This window comes from Manacus candei, unplaced genomic scaffold (assembly GCF_025592945.1).
Source record: "Manacus candei isolate 608988 ecotype Guabito, Panama unplaced genomic scaffold, ASM2559294v1 h1tg000010l, whole genome shotgun sequence".
Classification (NCBI taxonomy): domain Eukaryota; kingdom Metazoa; phylum Chordata; class Aves; order Passeriformes; family Pipridae; genus Manacus; species Manacus candei.
The window spans coordinates 7,104,770-7,127,615 of record NW_026138058.1 but is presented as its reverse complement, the minus strand read 5'-3'; the positions used below and the strand labels follow the sequence as shown (position 1 = coordinate 7,127,615).

The 22,846-nt window shown below is 39.8% G+C and overlaps 2 protein-coding genes across 9 annotated transcripts in view; one reads left to right on the top strand and one right to left on the bottom strand.

Annotated features, from left to right (window-relative positions):
• The window catches only part of IDUA (alpha-L-iduronidase), a 44,930-nt gene that overhangs the window by 16,730 nt on the left and 5,354 nt on the right, over positions 1-22,846 (bottom strand). The gene's annotated exons all lie outside the window — the stretch shown is intronic.
• Positions 3,478-22,358, top strand: SLC26A1 (solute carrier family 26 member 1). Of its 8 annotated transcripts, none has more exons than XM_051777544.1 (5): positions 3,478-3,995; positions 5,543-5,625; positions 14,729-14,995; positions 15,419-16,067; positions 17,445-22,358. In XM_051777544.1, exons 4-5 carry the CDS (start codon positions 15,447-15,449, stop codon positions 18,963-18,965), a joined length of 2,142 nt encoding a protein of 713 aa, XP_051633504.1. In that variant the 5' UTR covers positions 3,478-3,995; positions 5,543-5,625; positions 14,729-14,995; positions 15,419-15,446; the 3' UTR covers positions 18,966-22,358. The 8 variants fall into 8 exon arrangements, with proteins under 8 accessions (XP_051633504.1, XP_051633503.1, XP_051633509.1 ...); XM_051777543.1 differs by having other exon boundaries at positions 5,421-5,625; XM_051777549.1 differs by lacking the exon at positions 14,729-14,995.

Genomic DNA, 22,846 nt, shown 5'->3' with positions numbered 1-22,846 from the left:
AGGGCTAAGGGTTGGACTCAATGATCCTTGTGGGTCCCTTCCAACTCAGCATATTCTGTGATTCTGTAACCTGCTGGCGCACCATTGTATACCAAAGGGCCCTTGGTTGCAAGCTCAGAGATTTTTAGTCTTTTTTTTGCCTGCTCTTCTTTCAACCTCTCTGTCCTTATGTCATGGTTTCTAGACATCACTGTCTTCATTTACAAACACGCAGAAGGCTATGTGCCTGTAATTTCATTTGAGTGCTTGTCAGATTGGGATTGTTCATTGTTTGCTGTTGGGTTTTTTGGATGTGAAGCAGCAAACACTGTCCTATGTTTCAACTTTCAACAGTTTTCAACTGTTCCTCATTTGGGATTTTTCTGTGAGACTTGCCAGATGGACCTTTTTCATCATCAGTCATTACAAACGACACTAAAGCACATTTATTGGCATCCTGGCACCAATGCTCTCACAAACACCAGGTCTGAGGCTGCTAAACTCCAGACACTTCTGCCTGCTGGTGAGGTGTCTTCCCAGTCCTTGCATGGTCTCAGTTCCAGACACATTTGTATGTGCTACCTCTTGGGAGCAACAATGATGGTGTGAATACGAAGAGCAGTGATGAGTACAGAGTGCTGTCCACTGGTTGTCACAAAATCTTCTTCTCTCTTCCTTGGAAAGGCTTGCTTTGTGGGCAGTCCTTGCTGAATCAAAGGCTACAGGCCCATGTTAACAGCTTTTCACTGCCTCCTATTACTGCAGTATGTTTTTTCCAGTATTTTCTTTTCAGAGGCATAGTTTGCTATGCCGAACTGTTGTAAGATAATCACGTTGTGCTTCTTATGTATGCCACTTTCAGCCTATTCCAGTTCACAAACTTAATTTCTTGGGAGGGCAGGGGTGAGCTATCTTTAGCTGTCAACACTTTCCATGGCAGCCAGATCTGCTCCAGTTAGCACAGCTGTGGACATTACTCCTTAGCCTACAGCTATAACTCCCCCCCTGTGCCCAGCATCTGCTGCTTCTCTTCTACCCTGGATTCATCCTGTCCAGAGGAAGAGTTGCATGCCCTGGAAAACAAGTGCACACACAGACATTGAACCAAATATCTTATCTACAGAGAAGAGAGCAAGAAAAACACAGGCAGGGAGTGTTTCCACTCCAGGTGATCTTCAGTCAAGTACTGAATCTCTGATAATGTCAGGTTAACTTTTATATATATTATACCTTTATTATAATGTACTGAACAAAATTTCCTGGGATTGAAGCCTGTGGCTGACCCCTGTCAGCATATCTCAGCCTGTTTAGGAACTGAAAGGTAACATGTAGGGTTACTCTCAACAGAGCTGTTCTGTTGAAGACAGCCTAGGACTGAAATGATCAGGAAAGACCTATATATTGCAGCAGTACCTTTCTCATCCTGACAATCTCACTCAGATGGTGTGGTCTCCTTTTTGTATTTCTGGTGAACACAGTTACCACGCACATCAAAAGCTAACATAATCTAGCTTGCTTTCAACAGTGTTTGAGAACAGCCTCTCTTCTGGTAGACAGGGCATAGTGGCTGGCTAACACCACTCCCACAGCAACAGAGATTCCTTACATCCTGTTTTGGGAGCTTCTGCTTGGAAAGACTGATGGCCTAGTTGCAAATGTAGCCAAGAAATAGAGACAGAAAAACTGGCACTGGCAGGGCAGAGGTGCAACTGGCACCTGCAGAGTAAGTAAAATTTTTCAGCAGGCTATTGGCCAAACCTCAGACTTGGAAGGTGGACTCCATGATGGAGCCACCTAAAAAAGTGGCTTAAAAAAGACCCTGCTCCACAGAAGGTTTTCTTAGAGTAGTGAAAGTGCAGCCTAAGATACTACCCTGCTATGGTGTCTGAGAGAGAGATTGTATTACATACCACTATTCATTCAACAGAGATGCTTAGACCACTTTTGTCCGCCCCTGTAAGGGGGTTCCTGCAAACATACACTCTCTTGTCCATGGTGTCCAGGTCCAGGATGTGGACCAATGGTAACACAGTCACTGTTGTTCTGTTGAGTGTAAATATGCATGATAATTTAATTCCCCCTCTCAAGACTAAATGAAGTTCTTGCAGTAAGTGACTACTATTGGCAGCATCCTTGGATACAGTGTCCCAAGGATTTGCTTACCACCTTTCTAGAATCCAGAACAGGCACAAGTGCTCACCTAAGCTGGAGAGAAGCTCCAAAGCCAAAATGCTCACTGGAAACAAACAACAGTAAACTTCCCAAACGTTCCCACAACAATAATTATCTATGTCAGTTCAAATTCTTGCTGCTCCTAGGTTCTCCAGAAGGAACTGTCTTCAGAAGTATCCATCTCATTTTTTAGCCAGGAGAATAGGCTGTTGAATGGACAGGGAAGCACATAAGCATCTACAAAATGAAGGTCAAAACCTCTGGACAGAAAATGTCAGCAAGTTTACTTTTTCCAAGACGGCAACTTGTTGTCCTCCAAGTACCTCTTATAACACAAAAGGATCCTGCCTCCTTGGGGTTTTTTTGCAGCTATGAGTAATGAAATGAAGCCAGTTTAAAGTCCATGCTGTTAAAAAGACCTTGTTTGCTCCAAACCCACCAATTGTCTACATAAGCTTCTTGTTCTGCTGAGTACTTTAAAAACCTCTGAACCTTAAAAGAAGATTCCTAAGGGACTGTGAGCACTATGGAAATGTGGAGGGCAGAATAGCCCTTACTAGCATTCACCTTTCCAGAGGCTGAATTCTTGGCAGTTCTCACCAGGATTCCTCAATGTCAACCAAAAATCCTACTTGTCTGGTATTTCAGGTTTAAGTACAAGATCATTAATAAATAACTCAGAAATCAGTAAGCTCCCAAGTTATTAATAAAAAACACTTCCCCCTTCTGAATTGAGTGGAAACTAACAATATAATACACATTCACACTAGAGCTGCTTCTACCACATTCTTGCTCCACTCGCTCTTGCTTCCTATGATCAGGTAAAGCAAATCTGCTCCTATCTGTGAAATCCCCACATCCCAAAATAACCATGATCACTTGATCTTTTGCAGGCCAGTGAAGACTGATTCTTCCTCCCCGGTGGTCCCCAGGCAAAACACCGCCTGTGCTTTTTACACACGCTTTGCCAACCAAAAACCTAATTCAGAGGCTTTTTCAAAGGCCAAAGACTAGTTACTGCACTCACACTAAAGAATGGGCATATTTTAACACTTCCGTGTTCATTTACTAGCTTTAATATTTTTCTGCATCTGCTCCTCAGCTGTAACATTCGTGTAAGCAGGGACTGAAAATCTGCTTGCTTTACGATTACGGCACAGCTTCTGCACGGAAGTGCAACGCCGAAGACTTCGGTCTGTGCTGGCTCACGCTACCCGTAATTCACTCACCCTATAACGTGAATGAGTCAGCCCAGCAGCAGTGGGAGGATGCATTACAAAACCACACAGCCAGGCAACACCCAGCCCTTGCTGATGTCACAGCTTGTCACAGTTAATCCATCCACACGACCAGTCAGCGCGGTACGTGCGCAAAAAGGAGGACGGGCATGAATCTCTGTGGTTTAGGAACGAACTGGCTTCAAAAATGGAGAATGCATCGTCTGTTATTTACTGGAAATCACTGCCTCTTCTACAGGCCAGCCAGGAGGCTGCGCATCCAGCTGAATCTTTTTATTTTTTTAAAAGCATAAAAATAGAATTGACTTTGATTTATACAGCATCTTAATAAGCTTCTTTCCTCTTTGAAATCAGCATTGTTTGAGCTTCACCTTTCAAAGCAACTCACAAAATCCTTGCTGTGATCTGGCTAAAATTCACAGGCACAGCAGTGTGAGCAAACAATGGATGTTTTCAAGCCAATGCTAATCATAGCCTATCATTTTCCATTTCTTACCCAGCCTGCTTTTGTGAGCATAGTCCTTCTTTCAGCAATGAACGTGCTGTGTGTGGGGGAAAGAGAGAGAGAGAGAGGCAGACAAAGCACCAACAGCTTCCTGTGCTGAGGTGAGTTAGCCTCGGAAAATGTGGTTAGACTGTTGCATCTCTTCTCCCCCCTATACCATCCTCCTCCTCCTTTAAAACAAATTCAAGAGGCAAAAGAGGGAACAGGCTACAGAAGCAATTTAGGCAAAGGCATAAGCTATTTTAATATCTGGCCTCTCTAGACATGCGAGCATAGGCAATGAGATCACCTAGGCATGGACAATTCAGTGTTGTGACACCCTGTCATCCCTTGTTGAGATGTTACGTTCACATTCTTTTTTAAAGGGAACTAATAAATAATGGTAAGATGAATCCAGAAGCAGAAAATGCTTTTTGGCTGCTTCTTCACTACAAATTTAAAGGCTCTGCAAGTGACTGAAAGAAAGGTTCTGTCATGGTACATGAGCTGGGCTGCTAGAGGACACCTTTCTGATGAAATCTGATATATGAAAATTATTTCCTTCAGCATAAATTGGCTACAAGTAAAATATTCATTGTGGTTTTATGTTGTTCTTGATGATGGAATTCCAAATAATGTCACCTCTATGCAAAAGTTTTGAAAGGAAGGGATAGGGTAACTAAATCCATAATTAAGACTGAAGGGTGACTTTTCAGACACACAAGGAGGAGAAATTATGATTAAATACTAAAACTAGCTTGCTTCAAGCACATAACTCCTTTTGGCATTGCCTGGGAAAGCAGGCAGTGGACTTTTCTTTCCAAGCAGCAGCAGAACTGTTCTCTATACACATGCAGCATTCTAATTCAAGCACACAGCCTCCTACTGCACCTTCAGCAATGAGCCTCCAGGGTACATACTTGACTTAACTGTTTTCATTTCATGCTTCTGTTATTATGACTCCTTCATGATCACATCTTTATTTTCTGTAAAGAGAGACTATCCTTGCTACATTAAATTTGCCTCTAAGATTTACAAATATGAGTAGGAATGTTCATACTCATCATTATGCAGGCTTCGGTTCCACAGTTCTGGCTGTTTAGGGATGAAACAACTGGCAGTTTTGTTTATGAGGCAGAAAAAGTCAGACATTTTACACTCAATGTCAATTGATGGCATGTAAAGTCTTCCTAAATGTAAGATTTATTAGCTACACCCCCTCCATGATTTATTTTAATAAAAATCCTTTTTCAAAGGACTTAATTCACGATCATGGACAACTGAGTCTAAGGACAGTTCTAAGCACCACCTGCCCTAATCTCATTTAACACATGGAGTAATTTTTCAGCCAACTGAATTAAGCGTTCAAAACTCGTGAAACTGTTAAAAGATAAGTCAGCACTGCATTTCTGTTTGAGGTCTACACAGTACAACTGGTTTTATTAAAGCTGAATAGTAGGGGTGAATAAGAAGTCAGAGACTACCAGTAGCGCCTGTAATGTATAATGATTAAAACTTTATCTTTTACCTGTGATTACCCACTACAGGACAAAGATTTCTCCAGTACTACTATTTATTTATGTTATCACACTGTAAACACCCTTGGACTGATAACGAATTGGAAAGACCCAGACTGGATCATGATACAATTTCTAATCTACTCTTCTAGAAAGCTGTGCTCCTGAGGTACTGTGCTACTGAGTGCTGATAGAAAAACTGTTGTGGAACTACGGCAGCTATTCTGTGTCTTTGGTAAGTGCTTTTCCATTGGTTCTGTGTTTGTAGTGGGAAACAGATAGAGGGATGCACAGTGAAGGAGATTTTATTTTACTCAGTTTTGAATACATAAATGTGCACTGAACTTCGCAGATCTCGGAGTTTCTCCTGCAGCAGAGACTACATAAGACTTTTTTCATTTTAAAAAAAACAGTAATATGTCTTTCCCCACATATACATCATTTCAAGCTGCACTGGACACTTGCCACGGGTACAGAAGGAATGTTAGGTGGAGTGCATACAGGATTTAAAAAGAGTGGATGATTACTTTCAGTGTGCCCATCTTTCCTATTAAATAGCAACCAAAGAATGCTTTTTAAGCACACACCTGGTCACTATGATATCAAGGTAAATTACAGACTAATTGAGGCCTGAGGGCATCTTAAATAATGCAGGCATTAGGCTTAAGATTTTTAATTCACAGAATTTATGAACTTCAGACGTGCACAGAAGGAAAAACAAGGCTACTACGTTTAGAATATACACTTTTGAAGATTTGATGTTATTGGTTGTGGCCCAATAAACAAACAATTTTAACTACAATTTTATTGTTCTAAGATTAACTTTCCCTGTGTGACTAATTTAGCATTATTTTTTAAAGTACATAATCAGGTTACCCGATATGAATTGTATGTAGTAATGTCATAAATTTTTCTGAAATAATCTATAATCCTCAGTTAAGTGTGTCCACAAATACATTTTATCTCTTTCTAATATTTCTTTCATAAATACCTTTGTTTGATTTTGCTTTTAATCTTTTGCAGTTCTTAATCCAGTTAAGATTGTGCATCTGTTCATAAGGATAAATAGTAAGTCACACAAAGGAAAATCATCTGTAAACTCACAATTACCAGCCAATGGTTATCATTTTTCTAACACAGTTCCTATTCTTAGAGATAGGTGTTTCATTGCAATATGCCTTTTGGTTATTTTGGCCAATTACCATTGTTGCACACTTGAGCATTAGACATAGAAAGACAGTACTTTTAGAACTTAGTCCTTTTTCGTTAGTGTCAGTGGAATTCAACCAGGATGCCAGGAACAGCCCACTCAGAATTTGTGCTGCACTGAAGCCTTGATGAATGACTTTATGCAATGGAGTGTGAGCTCCCATCTCCATAATTCACTGATGAATGTTCTGTCAGTACTTCTGTATGTTAAGTAAAGCTTGTTCACCATAAAATGTAATTTCTTCAAAACTATATTATTTTCACAACTCCTAGGGGTAGAATGAGAGATTGTTTCACATAGTAATTTTTTTTCCCTATGCAGAACTGTCCTGTCCAGAGATATTTAAACCTGACTTTTATGGTGCTGTGTCTAAAGAATGTTCACATATTTCAAAATTATAATTTGAAATTTCTTTCTTTTAGATTTTCAGAAAGTGTTACTTTTAGGGTAACCTGAGGCAAAACAGTTACAACCAACTCTATATGGTAGGAGTCAAGTGATAATGATATCATAATATCCTCCTCTCTCTCAGGAGCCTGATATTGGGAAAAGTGCTGTTGGAGAAATGCAGAGAGGTCTCAGAATTGTTACATGGGGGAAAACCCAATTATTCTGCAAATTCCAGCATTGCAAATACTAGAAACTGCAGACCTTCCAAATATTGGAAACATAAAGGAGAATGGAGTGGGCAAGGTTATTTTGGTACTGAAGCAAATGGCATGCACATTTTAAGAGGTTATTAGAGAAAATAACTCTTGGTTCTAGGAATTAGGCAGTAAAATGGATGAAAGGACAAATATGAGACACTTGAGTTTAAGTCTTCTTTAAGAAGAAATACCACAAGGCTGAAATGAAAGTAACAGAAGAATGTCAGTGGAGACATTTCCATCCTGTAGTGCACAAGACCAAAGAAACACACTATCTTGGTGACCAGTGTGCAAAAATTCATTATGCAGAGTAAGTGTACCATTGCTTCCCCCTTTTATTAAGAGCTACCTTAGCAATGGCAAAGGGACAGGACTGCTTGAAAGGCTTTCTATAAGAAGGCATGAAACAAGGTTTTACTAAGATTGGAATTACCTTCTTAAGATTTTGGTATTAGTATGTCACAACTACTGCCACCAAGTTTGAGTTCCTGGTAACAGCCAGCAGTTTTAAGAAGCCATGACTAATTTAACATCACAGAGGTGAGATGTGCTTCCCTTTCCATTCCTCTCTTACGTGTGTTTTGACTTTTCATTTCCCTCATTTTTATGTTTCCTTTTTATTTTTAAAGAGCAGAAAACAACCTTCTGCACTGGGATGAAGGACAGTGTTGGAATCTGGCCTTCTGTAATCATGCTTGTGCACTGCAACCCACTGCAAGCCAGTAACACAGTGTTTTTTAGGCCCTGCAACTCCCATCTCAGATTCTTATAGCATGCATGCTCGTTTTCTTCCTTGGCTGAAAGACATGCACGTGTTCTCACATCTTAGCTTGTAGTACAGTTCCTGTGAGCTGTGGCCTTGTGCCCAACCTGTTAATCTGCACTGCTTAGTAATCATTAAACATTACATATCACCTTTGTTGAGAGGAGGAGATGGATGTTTATTTGTCATTTGGATAGTCTGCACCTATCCAAAGAGCCAAGGTAACTGAGAGGGGACTTGGTCATTTATATACCTCACAAGAATGAACAGAAAGTCAATCTTTGTCCTCTGATCTGCCTACATTTTACAGAAGCAACAGATCTTGTGATCTGAATGCGCTGACATGCAGGAATGGAACTCTGACCTCTAGCAGTCCCACTCTATGCACTGAGCAGAACAGTACTTATTCCAGCCTGCAAAGTGCACTCAAGCAAGACTGCAGTTCTCTTCATACACCTTGAACATGTAAAATCAAAAGCTAATGCTACACGCAGATGCATAAACCAAATCAAATCTCAGATGAGAAGTAGCTTCAAAGGTCAGAGATGTGTTAGCCTTAACTCAGCATAATTTTTGGATCAGTGTTAGTTAATTAATAATCTTACACATTATTTAAACTCAAATCCTCAGCTAGTGCTACATATATATACAAGTTCATAGAGCGATACAAGTGACAACACACTACCAAGCAGCAAGCTCAAGATTCCATAACTACCCGTTCTTACCTTGAGGAGCTATTTAGCTAATAATTATCCTTTATGCAAATAGAGCAGTGCCTGACTGAAGACTTTCATTCATTCCAATGTGCAAAAACAGAGGTGATACACTCCTGTCAAAAAGCTATCCAGGTAAGAGACTTGTCTCCCTTCCCACACCTCTGAACTCAGGTTTATTTGTTCTTTGCCTGTTTTCAAAGGTGTGAAACTGCCTCTTTTCACTTTCTTTGCACACCGGTGTTGTTTTTTTTTTTGTCATTACATTGCTGTTCATAAATATTGCTTATAAGTTTGTAAAACCTGCAGTCAGCTGAAAATGGTATGGCAGTTATCTTTCCTGCAACCCTGGTCTAAGAGTTCAAGACCGGCCACTTGTCTAGTTTTTACTTATATTCAAGAAAATGGCATGTATGAGGCTTATTTGCTTCTCAAAATTTAAAAGTGAGAATTTTCTTAGTGATTAAGTATGAAAGATGATTTCCAAAATACTGTCCTCATTGCATGAGTAACCCTAAGATGCCAGGGGAGGCAACAGGAATAAACATAAGAATGGCATATCAATTTGGTGTTCTCTGCAACATCCTAATATGGCTAAACAATGCCCAGCAAAACCAGAGGGCACAAAACAGAGCTTAGTATTTAACTTTGTGAATGACAACCCAGGTCTTGAAAAGCTGTCTTGAAAGATTTTTTATAAAAACCCCACACTTTCTCTTTGGAACAGCTGCCTTTCCAAAAGCAAGAAGTCCGATTTTTAGGAATGTTTTTTGATTCCACAGAAAGTGCCCTTTTAGTGGTCATGTCCTAGGACTCTCCAGAAGAATAATGTTGTCTTGCCCTCAACTGCATGTCAATATTTTGACCAGCAGGTTTTTGGAATCCTTGAACAAAACGAGTCTCTGCAGAACCAATGAAACTAGCTGATCATTTATTTGGCAAGGTATGATCATTCCCAAAGATGGTCTGATGGGCCAGCCTTAACAACAGGTGCTGGCTGACTGTGTGAGTTCCACTGTAGCCTGCTCATCAGCTGTGGGGTTATTACATGTTGGTGGCTGCTATCTTACTGGTATAATGAACTGAGAATCTTTGGGAAAATAAGAATTGAATCTCAGCTGCCAGTGAATGCAAGCATTTTTTAAAAAAAGCCTAATCTGTCTGGCAAATCCCAGACCAATTTCTAATTGGAATTAAAAGTTGGGAACTGGAGATTTTAATTAGAAATACACAAATCTAAAAGACCACTTGACTCTCAGAACAAATCTCCCCTTAGTATAGCAGTTTTAATTTGCAGAGGAGTTGTTCTGGCTTTCCTAACTCCTCAAGACCACTAAGCTGTAATGTTTTTTCCTCTTTCATTTTTGGATTAGTCTAAAAGTGCTTTGTTTTATCACTTGATCGCTTCTAAAACTTAAAGGTTATGTTGACATTTCTAAGGAATCAGGCAGAACAAAAACAGATTAATAAATCAAAGTAGTAGGTGCTAAAGAAGTATTGTATTATATTATATGCAACTCAGGGGATTTTATTTCAGACTAGTCAGGTCCCACAAGCTAAATGTCCTCCCTGCATCTGTTCAAATATGTCCAAAGCACCAATTGCTGGCTCAGGTTTTTATGCCACCATAAAGGGTCAGAGTGCACTGGGGTAGAGTTTCCAGGTACCTTCCTCTGAAAAAAAATGTGGTTTGCAAGCATAACACAGCTCTGTATATTGAATCTATGCACCATAAGTGTGGCTAACCAGGGACTTTTTTTAAATTTTGTCAATGCTCAAAACCAGAAAAGTAAGGTAATAACAGCCATTAGAGACCAAGAAAGGTTTCTTACAGACAGAAAATGTTTCTGATAAGAAACATGAACAGTTTGACTCAACATCTACAAGTGTTTTCAAGCAAATATTTAACTGAACTGATGTGTCTTATGTTTTTTCTGTAATTTATGTAACAAAAATACAATTAAACTTCAGTTTATAAATACAAAACCTGCTCTAACCACATTAGTTTGAAGATGATTTTTCATAGTTCAAACATGAAGGAAACTGTAAGCATCACTTGGCTCAAACTCTTTAAAGGACTTTATTCCACTTACACTTGGAATCCCTGCTTTAGCAAGAGTGAGCAATTCTAGTATAGAGTTGTGATACTGTCTGACTTCTGTCCCACATACAGCATTTAAGAGATCTCCTTAGCATAAAGAGTCAGGCTCATCCTGGCTCAGTTTATTCCTTCTTGGACTTTCTAGAGATACAGATTCGGATTTTCTGGTGGACAAACAGGTTGGGGAGACAAAAGGATGCAAAAGAATAAAGTTTTTTTGGTTTGTGCTGTTTCACAAAGAACAACTCATCCAGTCAAAACAGTTTTTATGTACCAGCAGAAACTGCTTGCAAAGAGAAATTCCACAGAACATACTGTGATGAATGTTTCTTCCCCTGCAGAGAGATTTGGTCAGGTCACTGGTGAAAAGACAGGCAGAAAAGTGGGACTAAGGCCAGCTGGAAAGCTGGTAGTTTGTCTGTCTTGAGTGGTTCTTGGCTTTGTTTCTCTTTTTCACAAGATAAAATCAGTGCATTTAATCTGAAAGAACGAGTGGTTCAGACAGCGGTTCTGCTCAATTGTTTTTGCTCATATGGTCAAGGGAAACTTGAAAAGAACTCAACTGCGAAGACTCCAAACGTCGAAATACAAACAAAAATAACCAATACTATTTTCGTTGTAACTGTATGGATGTTGTACCTGCACACGAATGAGCACACAAGTAAACTTTCACTTGCTTTGAGCAGTTCACGATGTTCCAACACCAAAGTCAGACGCCATGAACTGAGACGTTCTGTGCTATGTGCTGCTTCACCTCCACATCCCTGCTAAGAACAGCTCTTTCAGCAAGCAACGGGAAGACTTCACTTGCATAAAATGTTCTGTGAAGTTCTGGAGGGGGAAACTGAGACTGAAATAGAGGTTGCCTCTTTCTTATGAACCACCTAGTATAGCCTAAGCTGAAAATGGGTCAGTTTGGTGATCCAATAAAGGAATCCATTCACTGACAACCCTAGGGCTCCTGCATATCGCTCAAGTATTACCACTTTGGAAGGCTGGTGTTGTATCTCAGTGCTAAAATCAGAAAGCTGAAGTTTACTCACGTGCACAGGAGCAGACAGATCTCCTCTCCATCACTCTGTCTTTGGAGATGGCAGCAATAATTTAGCTCTGCTAAATTGCACAAATGCACAGAGGAAAGCACGCAGCTAAGGCGGAATCTCATTTCCTTTAGGTGAAGCAACTAAGTTATTACTGAGCTACAGACATCACAGTCTTGGGTTACACAGCTGAAAAATGGGTTGCTGATAACAATGTCCCTCCCATTATTTGGTGTGACTTTACTATGTTCTAAAAGCAACAAAGAAACTTTAAATATTAACAGTTTCTGGAAGCCAATCTAGGTTTAGAGCTGAGTGTTTTACAGCTACCATATTCATTTGGCATGGAGTCTTAAAGCATATATAGCACAATAAACAACTATTTACAGGAAGGAAATCCTTCCTTTCAGGAGAAAAAAGAATTGAAGAAAATGACCTCCTGTCAGCCTCAAAAGATACATGTTTTATTGCACTAGGTTTCGGGTTTGGGTTTTTTCTTTTGGTTAGTGGTGTTTTGTCAAAAGCTACTGTAAGTAGCAGTACAAGTAAGGCAGTATAGCTAAGATATATTACTAAATTATCATTCATAAACAAGACCTCTTAATAGATATCCATAGAAATTATATTCCAATAATCTTACGTATTAAAAATCACTACCATCCCTCAGGAAGCTGCAGAAACAATACACGTGTGTGAATTTCAATGGGTTTTTTTTGTAAACACCAAATTACTCCCAGGTAAATTGTATGAGTTTAGAGAGAGGCAGACAGGAACTGTGCAATTAAATATGTGAGCCTTGTGTACAGAAGCTGATGTAATCTTTATGTAGCCTATAAAAAACACTCATTGAATATTGAACTGCCCACTAGCTTTTAAGTTTGTAAAGCAAGGAAGGGCACAGTACTTATTTCTTGGCACTCTGACTTCATTTGGCTGTAAGAAGTGAATGGCATTTGAATAAGGACTTGCTGTCCTCACACACAAGACTCTCATTCTCCAAACTAATTTAGGTAAGACAGGAAGTATTGGGTTTTTGCATCTTAAAAATGAGCGTCTTTATTACACTTGCTAGCATTCTGTGTTTGGTAAACTTTATTCATATGCTTTTAAGTTCTTCTCTTGCTGTTGTAACTTATTCTATCTTTTCTCTCACATTTGCATTCTAATAAAGACTAGATCCAACCCATTTCCTGTCCAAGTAGGACAAGAATATGCTAGGATATGTCCTAGCATAATCATGCAGTACATTAGGGTCTAAAGTAAACTTGGCATTGATAAAAAATAGATTTTGATCTTTCTAAATAATTACACTAAATTGTAATTAATGTTTCCTTATGATAGAAATAAACCTTACTTACAAACACAAAGGAATTTATACAGTGGGAGCTAAAAATGGTTTTATGTAATTGGGATGGACAGAAATCTACTGATTTTTTAAAATATATCTAAACTACTTTTCAACTCGGACACTCAGTCCACGAGTCTCTAACAAGAACCTCTTTTCTGCCTTTTATCAAATTATAAATCAGCTATCTATCTATAACACCAAAACATCCTGCTTCAAGTTGTGATGAAATTTTGCATGGCCTTATAAATCACACTGTATCATTTACAATAATACCTGTGAACTTGTTTCAGATTTCTGCACTAGTTACAGGTAATTATCTTCCTATTATTCTCAATTTGCTGGCAAAACATAATTATTAAAATACTGAAAAAAATTTCTAAGCAGGATAGACAAAAGGCTTTCTAATATGCCACTCTCTATTTGGACTGCTCAAGATAGAAAGCTTACAGGCTGTTGACAATCTATTCTTTTGCTTATCAATTACCCTTCCAGTTGGACTCGCAAACCCTTTGCTTTTTCTCAGCTTTGAATTCTACGCTTTAACTGGGTGATACCAAACATCAACAAATCAAAATACTCTTCTTAACAACAACAACAAAAATATATGAAATTTACACACAGACAATGATGTCTTCTGTCACTAGAGTCTAAACTTACTATTAACTGTTAAAATCATTAAAATATACCAACAGAGTACTGTGCCAGTGAGTGTACTTCAGATTTTAGGAAACTGATGGGTATGGCTTCTGTCTCTGGATATTTAAGGGGAAAGAAACAGGTTTTTGTTGTAAGTGAAGACAAGCTTTGACATTATTGCAATGTCACTCCCGGCACCAAAAAGCTCTGCTGCAGGGATCCTGCCTGTTTATGACCCTGGGAGAGGCTGGGCTTGGAGAAGGTCTGCTTTGACATTCCGCATACTATTGTACTAGCACATGCCATGTGCATCTAGGTCAATGAGTCATTCCTTATCTCGCTACTCACGTACAGTGATCCACTCTTGGAAGTTGGTTCTTTCTTTCCACCGCAAACCAGAAGATAAGATCTGCCACCTGGCATAGTCTGTTTGATATTTTCCTCCTGTCTGCTCCTATTTTTACCTTTTTAGCTATGTAAGTTAGGGCACTTGCATCTTTTGCCTCTCAGTTGTGTCCCGAACCTATCCCCAAAATGATTTATGAATGCACTAAGCTAATTTCAACCTAATTTGACAATTGAGTAAACATGCAGAGGTTGAGTCTGGAGAAAAGATTCTGTCCATTGAGGCAAGAGACACCAGAAATACCACCATCTAGGGAATGCAGATTGCCTAGTTTAGTTTTCATTGTGTATTAGTAGATTAGTTTTCATTGTGTATTAGAAAACTAACACACAGAATTATAGGAAGCACTGCCCGTTTTGTTCTGCTGTACACACAATTATTTGTTACACCTTATTTCCAGAGAGCAAAACTAGGGTAACTATGTGTTTAAACCTGAAAACACTAACATGCAGTGCTCTTCTGCAACGGTAACAGATTCCATCATGGTGCATGGTCCATATGTTGCTGAAGTGATATTTGTGAGGAGATGCTGAGTAACAGAAACTGCACATCAAACCAATCTACAATTCAACAAGCTGGTGTTAAGCAGCAACTACAAAGAGTCCATCAATGGCTTGTGTACAAATTTTTGCACAAGACTTAACTGTGGCTCTTCAGAAAACTCTGCTTTACAGGTTCTACTAGCAACATTTTTCTCCTGTGCATTGACGACAGCTGCAGTGGCAGATCATTATACCACATGTGAGTTACAAATCGTGACTACAAGATGCACTCACTATCAGAAAGACTATAACCTACCTCACTAGCACATTTATTTCACACCATAAATTGCTGCTTCTGCTCACAGAGATCTTCGTGATGGAACACTTGGGAGAGATGATGGAAATCTTTGTTGAACAAAGACATTACTAATTTAACCCCATTTTTCCTTGGTAAAACAAACTGGATTAAATTGAACATACTCTTTAATGCCTGCAAGAAAGGGCTCAATCTGCAGATTTATTTCTTAGTGTTACATGCCACTGTAGCCCTATGATAGTGTGCTTCTTGGGATGATGCTTCCTTAAAAGCAAAATCTGGTGACAGACTGTTAGCATTAAAGCATCTGTGCTAAAAAAAAACTTGATGAATTGCAACCTAACAGATGATTTCTTCACATTGCAGGAACACGTAAATGAAGTAAACTGGGACAATGGAAAGACAACTCGAGGCTACCAGAATGGAAAACAGCACCTCTTCCTTCTTTATCATGGAAAGAAAGACACATGTGAAGATAAGCAGGAAACAAGTCATGCTAGCTAAGCTGAGAAAGAGCTGCTCCTGCACCCCACAGAAGCTGAAGAACTTTGTTATGGATTTCTTTCCTGTTTTACGATGGCTTCCCAAGTACCAGTGCAAAGAATACATTTGGGGGGATATTATGTCTGGGTTAGTGATTGGGATCATTTTGGTGCCTCAAGCAATTGCATACTCACTGCTGGCAGGTCTGAAGCCCATTTATAGTCTTTACACGTCATTCTTCGCCAACATCATCTATTTCTTAATGGGCACATCCCGTCATGTATCAGTTGGCATTTTCAGCTTGATAAGCTTAATGGTAGGACAAGTTGTGGACCGAGAACTTCTCTTGGCTGGGTTTGACTTGAATGATGATGCCCCACCAGCCTTGGGTGATGGTTCTCTGCAGAATGACAGTCTGTCCAACACAACTGCCTTCAACCTTACAATTGCGGGGATAAATGCTGAGTGCGGGAAAGAATGCTACGCTATCGGCATTGCTACAGCCCTGACGTTCATGGCTGGAGTGTATCAGGTAAGTGGTTGCTGCCATCCAGAGGCAAGGTATGAAGTTCCTAAAGCTTCTTTGTATGACCTAAGCTTCGGCTTGACCCTCTTTCAGTGAGAGATACGGTACCAGTTCACTTGAATGTATGTGCACCTTGGACTGTTTTCTCCAGGAAGACTAACTGTATGCAACTCAGAGAAAGCATGAGACGGGCAGTTTTTCTTAGCTACTAGCAAGCACAGACAAAACAAGAGTCTTCTGCAAGACCATTAACATTGTTTTGATACTCTACTGCCTTTTGGCCTTGTTGCTTTTCACGGGACCATGACTCCCACTACAGGTCTTATTATGAGGGAAATTTCTAGGTAACTGTGTACTTCAACAATGAAGAAGTAATTCTGTTTCCCTCGATATTTTAACAAAGGTGCAGACATACTCATTCTACAGGTTCACAATGTGTGACTCAGTGTTTTGCTAGGAGGGGTTATGTTCTACCAAACTGCTGTGCAAAGATAATTCAAAAGCAGAAAGGACAAGAGGAGAAATAGATTGACTAGCCTACTTTTCAGATAATGGCTGTGCTGGACTCTTTGAGACTTGCCAACACGCTGCCCATCACAAGGATATCAAGAGAACACAGAAGGAAGCATCAGGAACATACTTAACCTATTAACTGTATATATATATATATATATATATATATGAATTAAGAAAGAACTAGTTATCTCCACGTTTACTAAGAAATTTCAGATCACATTTATGAGAAAAAAAAATGCCCTTGTGAAGCTATATTTTCAAAGCCATCTAAGAAAGGAGAAGGAATTAGTTAGGAACAGTATCCTGAGATATGGGAGAGTCTGTGAGCACTTCTGCCTCTTCTGACTTTAGGCATGCCACAAAGGCTGTCTGTGCTCCACTTCCCTTCTGTTCACCAGGCTAAAATTAAAAGCTGTTTAATACAACACCTAAAGTAGGGATCTTACTTGTTGTCATTCAAGTTCTGTTTACAGCACAAAGGCTGTACATTTTAACTTTATTCACTTTAAGACAGAAAAAGAGAAAATTTGCTTTGGTATAAGAGAAGCATTTTGGATCCACTACTCTTTTGCATAAGAAACAAAATTCAGACAAGCCACTTCAGTGGAGTCACCTCAGACCAATATTTGACTGACCCTGTCTCAAACTCGTCATTCACCTCTTGGATTTGTAGGGTCCCACAACAGTAAAGGGAATCACATGTTTTAAAAGCAGACTGGAAACAATAAGGGATAATTCCTGTTTTAAGACTGAAATAGCCAAGTGCTATGGGCCTCCAGCTAGTTCTCTCCCATCTGTGCTTAATTATTTGCAGCAACAGTTACAGCTCATGTATTTTTTTCTTTTCTCTTTTTTGTGTTTCCTCAGGTTCTAATGGGGATTTTCCGTCTGGGTTTTGTATCTATGTACCTATCTGAGTCGGTACTAGACGGCTTTGCAACCGGTGCTTCCTTAACCATTTTAACAGCTCAAGTGAAATATCTGATTGGAATAAAAATTCCACGTAGCCAAGGGCATGGGATGCTTGTTATTACCTGGATTAACATTTTCCGGAACATTTCTCAGGCCAACCTTTGTGATGTCATCACAAGTGCCATTTGTATCGTGGTGCTGGTCACTGCGAAGGAACTGGGAGATCGGTATAAGCACAAACTGAAATTTCCTCTTCCCACAGAGCTGGTAGTTATTGTTGTGGCAACACTGGTGTCACACTACGGGAAGTTAAATGAAGTCTATGCATCCAGCGTTTCTGGAGCTATTCCAACAGGATTTATTCCTCCAAAGGTACCACAGTTCAACTTAATGTTCCGAGTCGCCGTAGATGCTTTGCCTCTTGCCCTAGTCAGTTTTGCCTTCACTGTGTCCCTTTCCGAAATGTGTGCAAAGAAATATGCTTACACCATCCGAGCCAATCAGGAGATGTTTGCTGTGGGGTTCTGCAACATCATTCCTTCTTTTTTCCACTCTTTTGCAACCAGTGCAGCTCTGGCAAAAACCCTCGTCAAAACATCTACAGGCTGCCAGACTCAAGTCTCTGGAGTAATTAGTGCAATGGTGGTTTTGCTGGTGCTGCTCTTCCTGGCACCTCTCTTCTACTCCTTGCAGAAGTGTGTCCTGGCTTGTATCATTATTGTCAGCCTCCGAGGAGCCCTGAGGAAGTTCAGAGATGTGCCAGCACGGTACCACGTGAATAAGGTGGACACGTTTGTTTGGGTCATTACTGTGTCTGCCTCTGCCTTGGTCAGCACAGAAATAGGGTTGTTGGTTGGCATGGTTTTCTCCATGTTATGCATTGTTGTTCGGACACAGCGGCCACGGACAGCCCTGCTTGGTCAGATCCAAGACACAGGCTTTTATGAGGATGACTTAGAATATGAAAATCTCACTACTGTTCCAAAGGTCAAAATATTTCGTTTTGAGGGTCCACTTTACTATGCAAATAAAAACTATTTCCTAAAGTCTCTGTACAGATTGACCAACTTAGATCCTAATCTAGAAGCTGCTAGAAGGAAGAAATATGAGAAGAAGGAAAAGCAGCATCTGCAAAAGGGAAATCACAGAACTGCTAATGGACTGGGCATCGGAGAAACCACTTTGCAACTAGTTCCTAAGCAAATTGATTTCCAAGCCCTTGTTGTAGATTGCTCTTCCATCTCATTTTTGGACACCACTGGAGTTAATACCCTAAAGGAAATCCTGAAAGACTACAAGAACTTAAACATTTCTGTTCTCCTGGCTTGCTGCAATCCCTCAGTGATAGACTCTCTGAAAAGAGGAGGTTACTTTGGAAGAGATTTTGGAAGTATGCAGGAAATGCTGTTCTACAGTATACATAATGCTGTGCTGTTTGCAAAAGACCAAAAGCTTCCAGCAGATTGCTCAGTTTAACCCTATGGCTTCCTTGACAATTCACCACAAAAGCAACAGATGCAGTGGGGCAATTTGCAATAGGTAAATTATCAGACACACTATTGGCTGTGTACAAGCCATTCTCCCCTGAAGAGCTCCACTGTTTGTCAGATGCCATGCAGAACAGCCACTGAGGATGCAGTCCAGGACAAGCATGGAACAGGTCAGATTATCACCTGCACCTTCACTTTAAAATGCAGGTGATGTGTAGTAAGGAATTTTGGGATTGGCTTGTCCCTTGTACCATGATCACTTATGACCCAACATGTATGTCATGAGACTGTTGTGCTCATGGTCAGCCCAGTGTCACCTGGCTCTCCCAGGGGTTTAATGACCGGTTTGTGTTAAGAGGGTTAAGCCATTCCCATGAAAATGCAATCAATCCAGCATCCTGGACATGTAATGGTTTAAATTCTGGCTTGCAAGGCCCTGCCCCTTCCATCATTCCAGATGTGCTCCTAAACAACTCCCACTGTTTGCACACAAATAAAATGTATAAAATATTGTAGAATGTAGCATGTCTCTCCTCCTCGATTACACAGGCTTAATAACATAACCTGCCACAGGAGAAGAAATTGTGATTCATCACAGGTTCCTCTCAAAACGACCATTTCCAAAAATCGCTGCTGGAGTTGGTTGTTTTATTAGCTTAAATCTGTGGTAATCAGTTGCTGAAGGCTGTGATACCCCTAATGATGCCAGAAGAAACATGCTTGACGCAAGATTTCGTAACCAGTAAGAGGATAAACAGGATTAGGGAAAACGAATGGCTTTAACTTACAGTCACAAAACTACCCAGGTAGCTGTACCACCGTCCTGTAAAAATAAGTTGCCTCTGGTGGGCAGATGCAACTCTAATTCAGGGATACATAAGGATCACCAAACATAAAACCTCAGAACCGTGATGCAGTACGTCACCTTCTTCCTACAAATGCCTGCCTGGGTTCAAAGAAAAATAGGAGCAAATAGGGTAGGGTGGGAAGGTAAATCTGTGAGTTGCCTACAAGGGGATTGATAGGTCAGTCAGAACTGCCTGGCTGGTCTTCTCTGATGCAATGCTAATGAAGTATTACAAGTAACATACCTGGGCCAAGTAAAGGGAGCAAAGCTCTGTAACTTGTGATCCTCGTATGTTGGAAAAATTCCACCACTGTTTGTACATACTACAGATGTTGTGGGGTTTTGTTTGTTTTGCTTTGTTTTTTTTTTCCTCCTATCATATTAGTCTTTGATTTGAGGTCCACTAGACCATGTTTTCCAGGTCTAGTCACCTTCTATAATAATTTACCTTAACTGCTGTTCATTGTGCTTTATGTCGTATGATACTGCCAGTGTCAGTTGTTTTGTTATATATGCATATTCTTTTTATTACAAATAAGCATAGCTTTGGATTTTGATTTTAACACAGTTAGTACACAGTGTTCTGGTTCATGGCACAGGCAGAATGTCCTCCACTCAAGTTTATAATTACCTGCACAAAAGGTAGGAAAGCTGCCCTGTCCCTCTCATTAATCATGGCTGGTTCATATAGCACCAAGCACAGAAGGAAATTCTATCACAGCTGTGCCTCTTACAATTAGCAGACTCTAGAAACAGAGTCCATGTAGAAGCTCTAGAAGCAGAGCTTCCAAGTATGCAGAAGCTATTTCTTTGCTGTGACATTAAAAAAAAAAAAAAGAAGTCAGGTCAACACAATATGTGACTTGCTTGTTTCAACTTTTTAGATCTCTGAAAGAAAGAACACTCAAACTGAGGCTCTCCAGGTGCCCCAGGCACTGTCTGGCTCTCAAGAACAAGTATTTTGTTAAAGGAAAAGTAGTGCTTTACCAAAAGATAAAAAAATAAATTCAAAAAAATAAAAAATGTCTTCACAGGGATTGAGAATAGCACAGTATTAGCTGATTCAATACTGACATTTTCATGAACTCATTCCTGTTAAGAAGGCCAGAGCAGTAAAACCTGCCAGAAATGTCACAAGATTAAAGGATTCATCATTGGCAGCATTTTCATGTCATCAAACAATTCACTTACATTATTATTTAAACTGCTGACTTGGTATGCCTAGATTTTCTGTTCTAAAAAGAAATGAGCAGAGCCCAAGGAAAAAATATTGCTTTGTGTAACCATTCTTTGATCAGGAAATACCTCTCTTAAGGTCCTGCTTGCGGCAAGCATGAGGAGTTAATACCACACAGTATCAGTACAGACACTCCTAGGCTGCTGTGCCAAAACAAGCTGTCGTTCGAAGTCAAATAAAACATCCTAGCAATCCAGACATTTTTTAGTTTTATGGATCAATCCACCAATCCAGAACATAAAGAAAAAAATTGCAAAAGATACCCTTAACTCTAGATTAATCTCATTTTAAAAGAGAAAAAAAAAAAGAGGTTCTAATGGAAGGTGTATTCTTGCAACAGTCTCCAGAGAAAAATGAAGAGAGGCTGAGAAATTAAGAGTCAGAAGTCTCTTTTTCATCATATTTATTGTAGGAATGGTACAAAAGGATACCTAAGCTAAGAAACTTGGTTACACATAAGAGAGAGTAAGCTTTAGGACTTTTACTACAAAGAAAGAAACTACTGATCAGAAGAAACCATAGAAACAATTTTCTGGTTTGGGTTTACTAGCAGAACTGGCTCACAATCAAGCTGTGTTGGACAATGTCAAACACAGCAGGGAAACAACTTCAGTGCTATGCTGTAGGGATGTTGGGAGACTCTGAATTATTTCTAAGGAGTATGTAAAAGTTAATTTAAAAAGCAAACCTTTTTCTAGCACATTTATGTTTGCTATACTGTGTTATACCAAGATGAAGGACATGAAGACTGAAAATTAACAAAAACTGCTGATTGTCTTCTCTCCCAATCTACCAGAGATTAAGTATGGTGACTTGCAGAGGAGCTGGGGATGGTCTTGTAATTCCAACTATGTTAATATTAATACTGTTGAAATAAAGATTGTTATATGCCTTTTAGGAAATGTTATATGCTTCATATAGAATGACTGTATTTTTGTTCACTGTGATGCCTTGTGATTTATCATGTATCATGTATCAAACAGATTTTAGTACTGCTACATAAGAACGGAAAAGGGTTCTTAACTTGTGGACTGTGTGTCCCCCTTAGAGCTGGGCAAGGAGTTGGGAATCTTCAGCTCAAACTGTCCTGTTGACTAGTGCAGCATGGCAAGAATGTGTGGTTTAGGTGTCAAAACAGCTCTGTTTATTGGCACTGGTAACTAACAACATGGAAACTGTCCAGTCCCTGAAAAACATCCTGGGTTTCCAAATAATCATGATTACTTCTACACCACAAGACCAAGAGACAAATGTGTGCTTTTGGCTGGAAAATAAAACTAGCAGTTCTCTGAAAACAGTTTATCTTGTGGTATCCTTTCACAGGTGGTGAAATAATGGGCTAACTCAGAATAAAGAAAAAGATAAAGAGGTGGGCTTCCTGTACTAGAAAATGGTTAAAATGAAGGGATGCACTTGGCATTGGGGGATTAGAAGACATAATGTGAAAGACCACTACAGAAGTGAGAAGGGGAAGGTGGTAGTCTTTTATTTGAGCACATCTGTTTCTTGGGAGAAACATTTATGACCCCTTTTTGATGATGGTACAACTGTGAGCAAAAGCAAAGCCTCTATCTGTTAGGACTCCACAGAGGTGGTACCTCCGAGTCCTCTGTTTTCTCTAAGTGTTCCTCTTCAGTCAAGCGCCCATTTTCACATTCCATTAAGTCTTCTCTACTCACTGACCCCACGACATAACACAGTTCCGCTGCTGGAGGTTTCTCACTCAAAACCTCTACATCCTTCTGGAAACCACTGGTTCAGGAAGAAAACTGCACAGGCACAA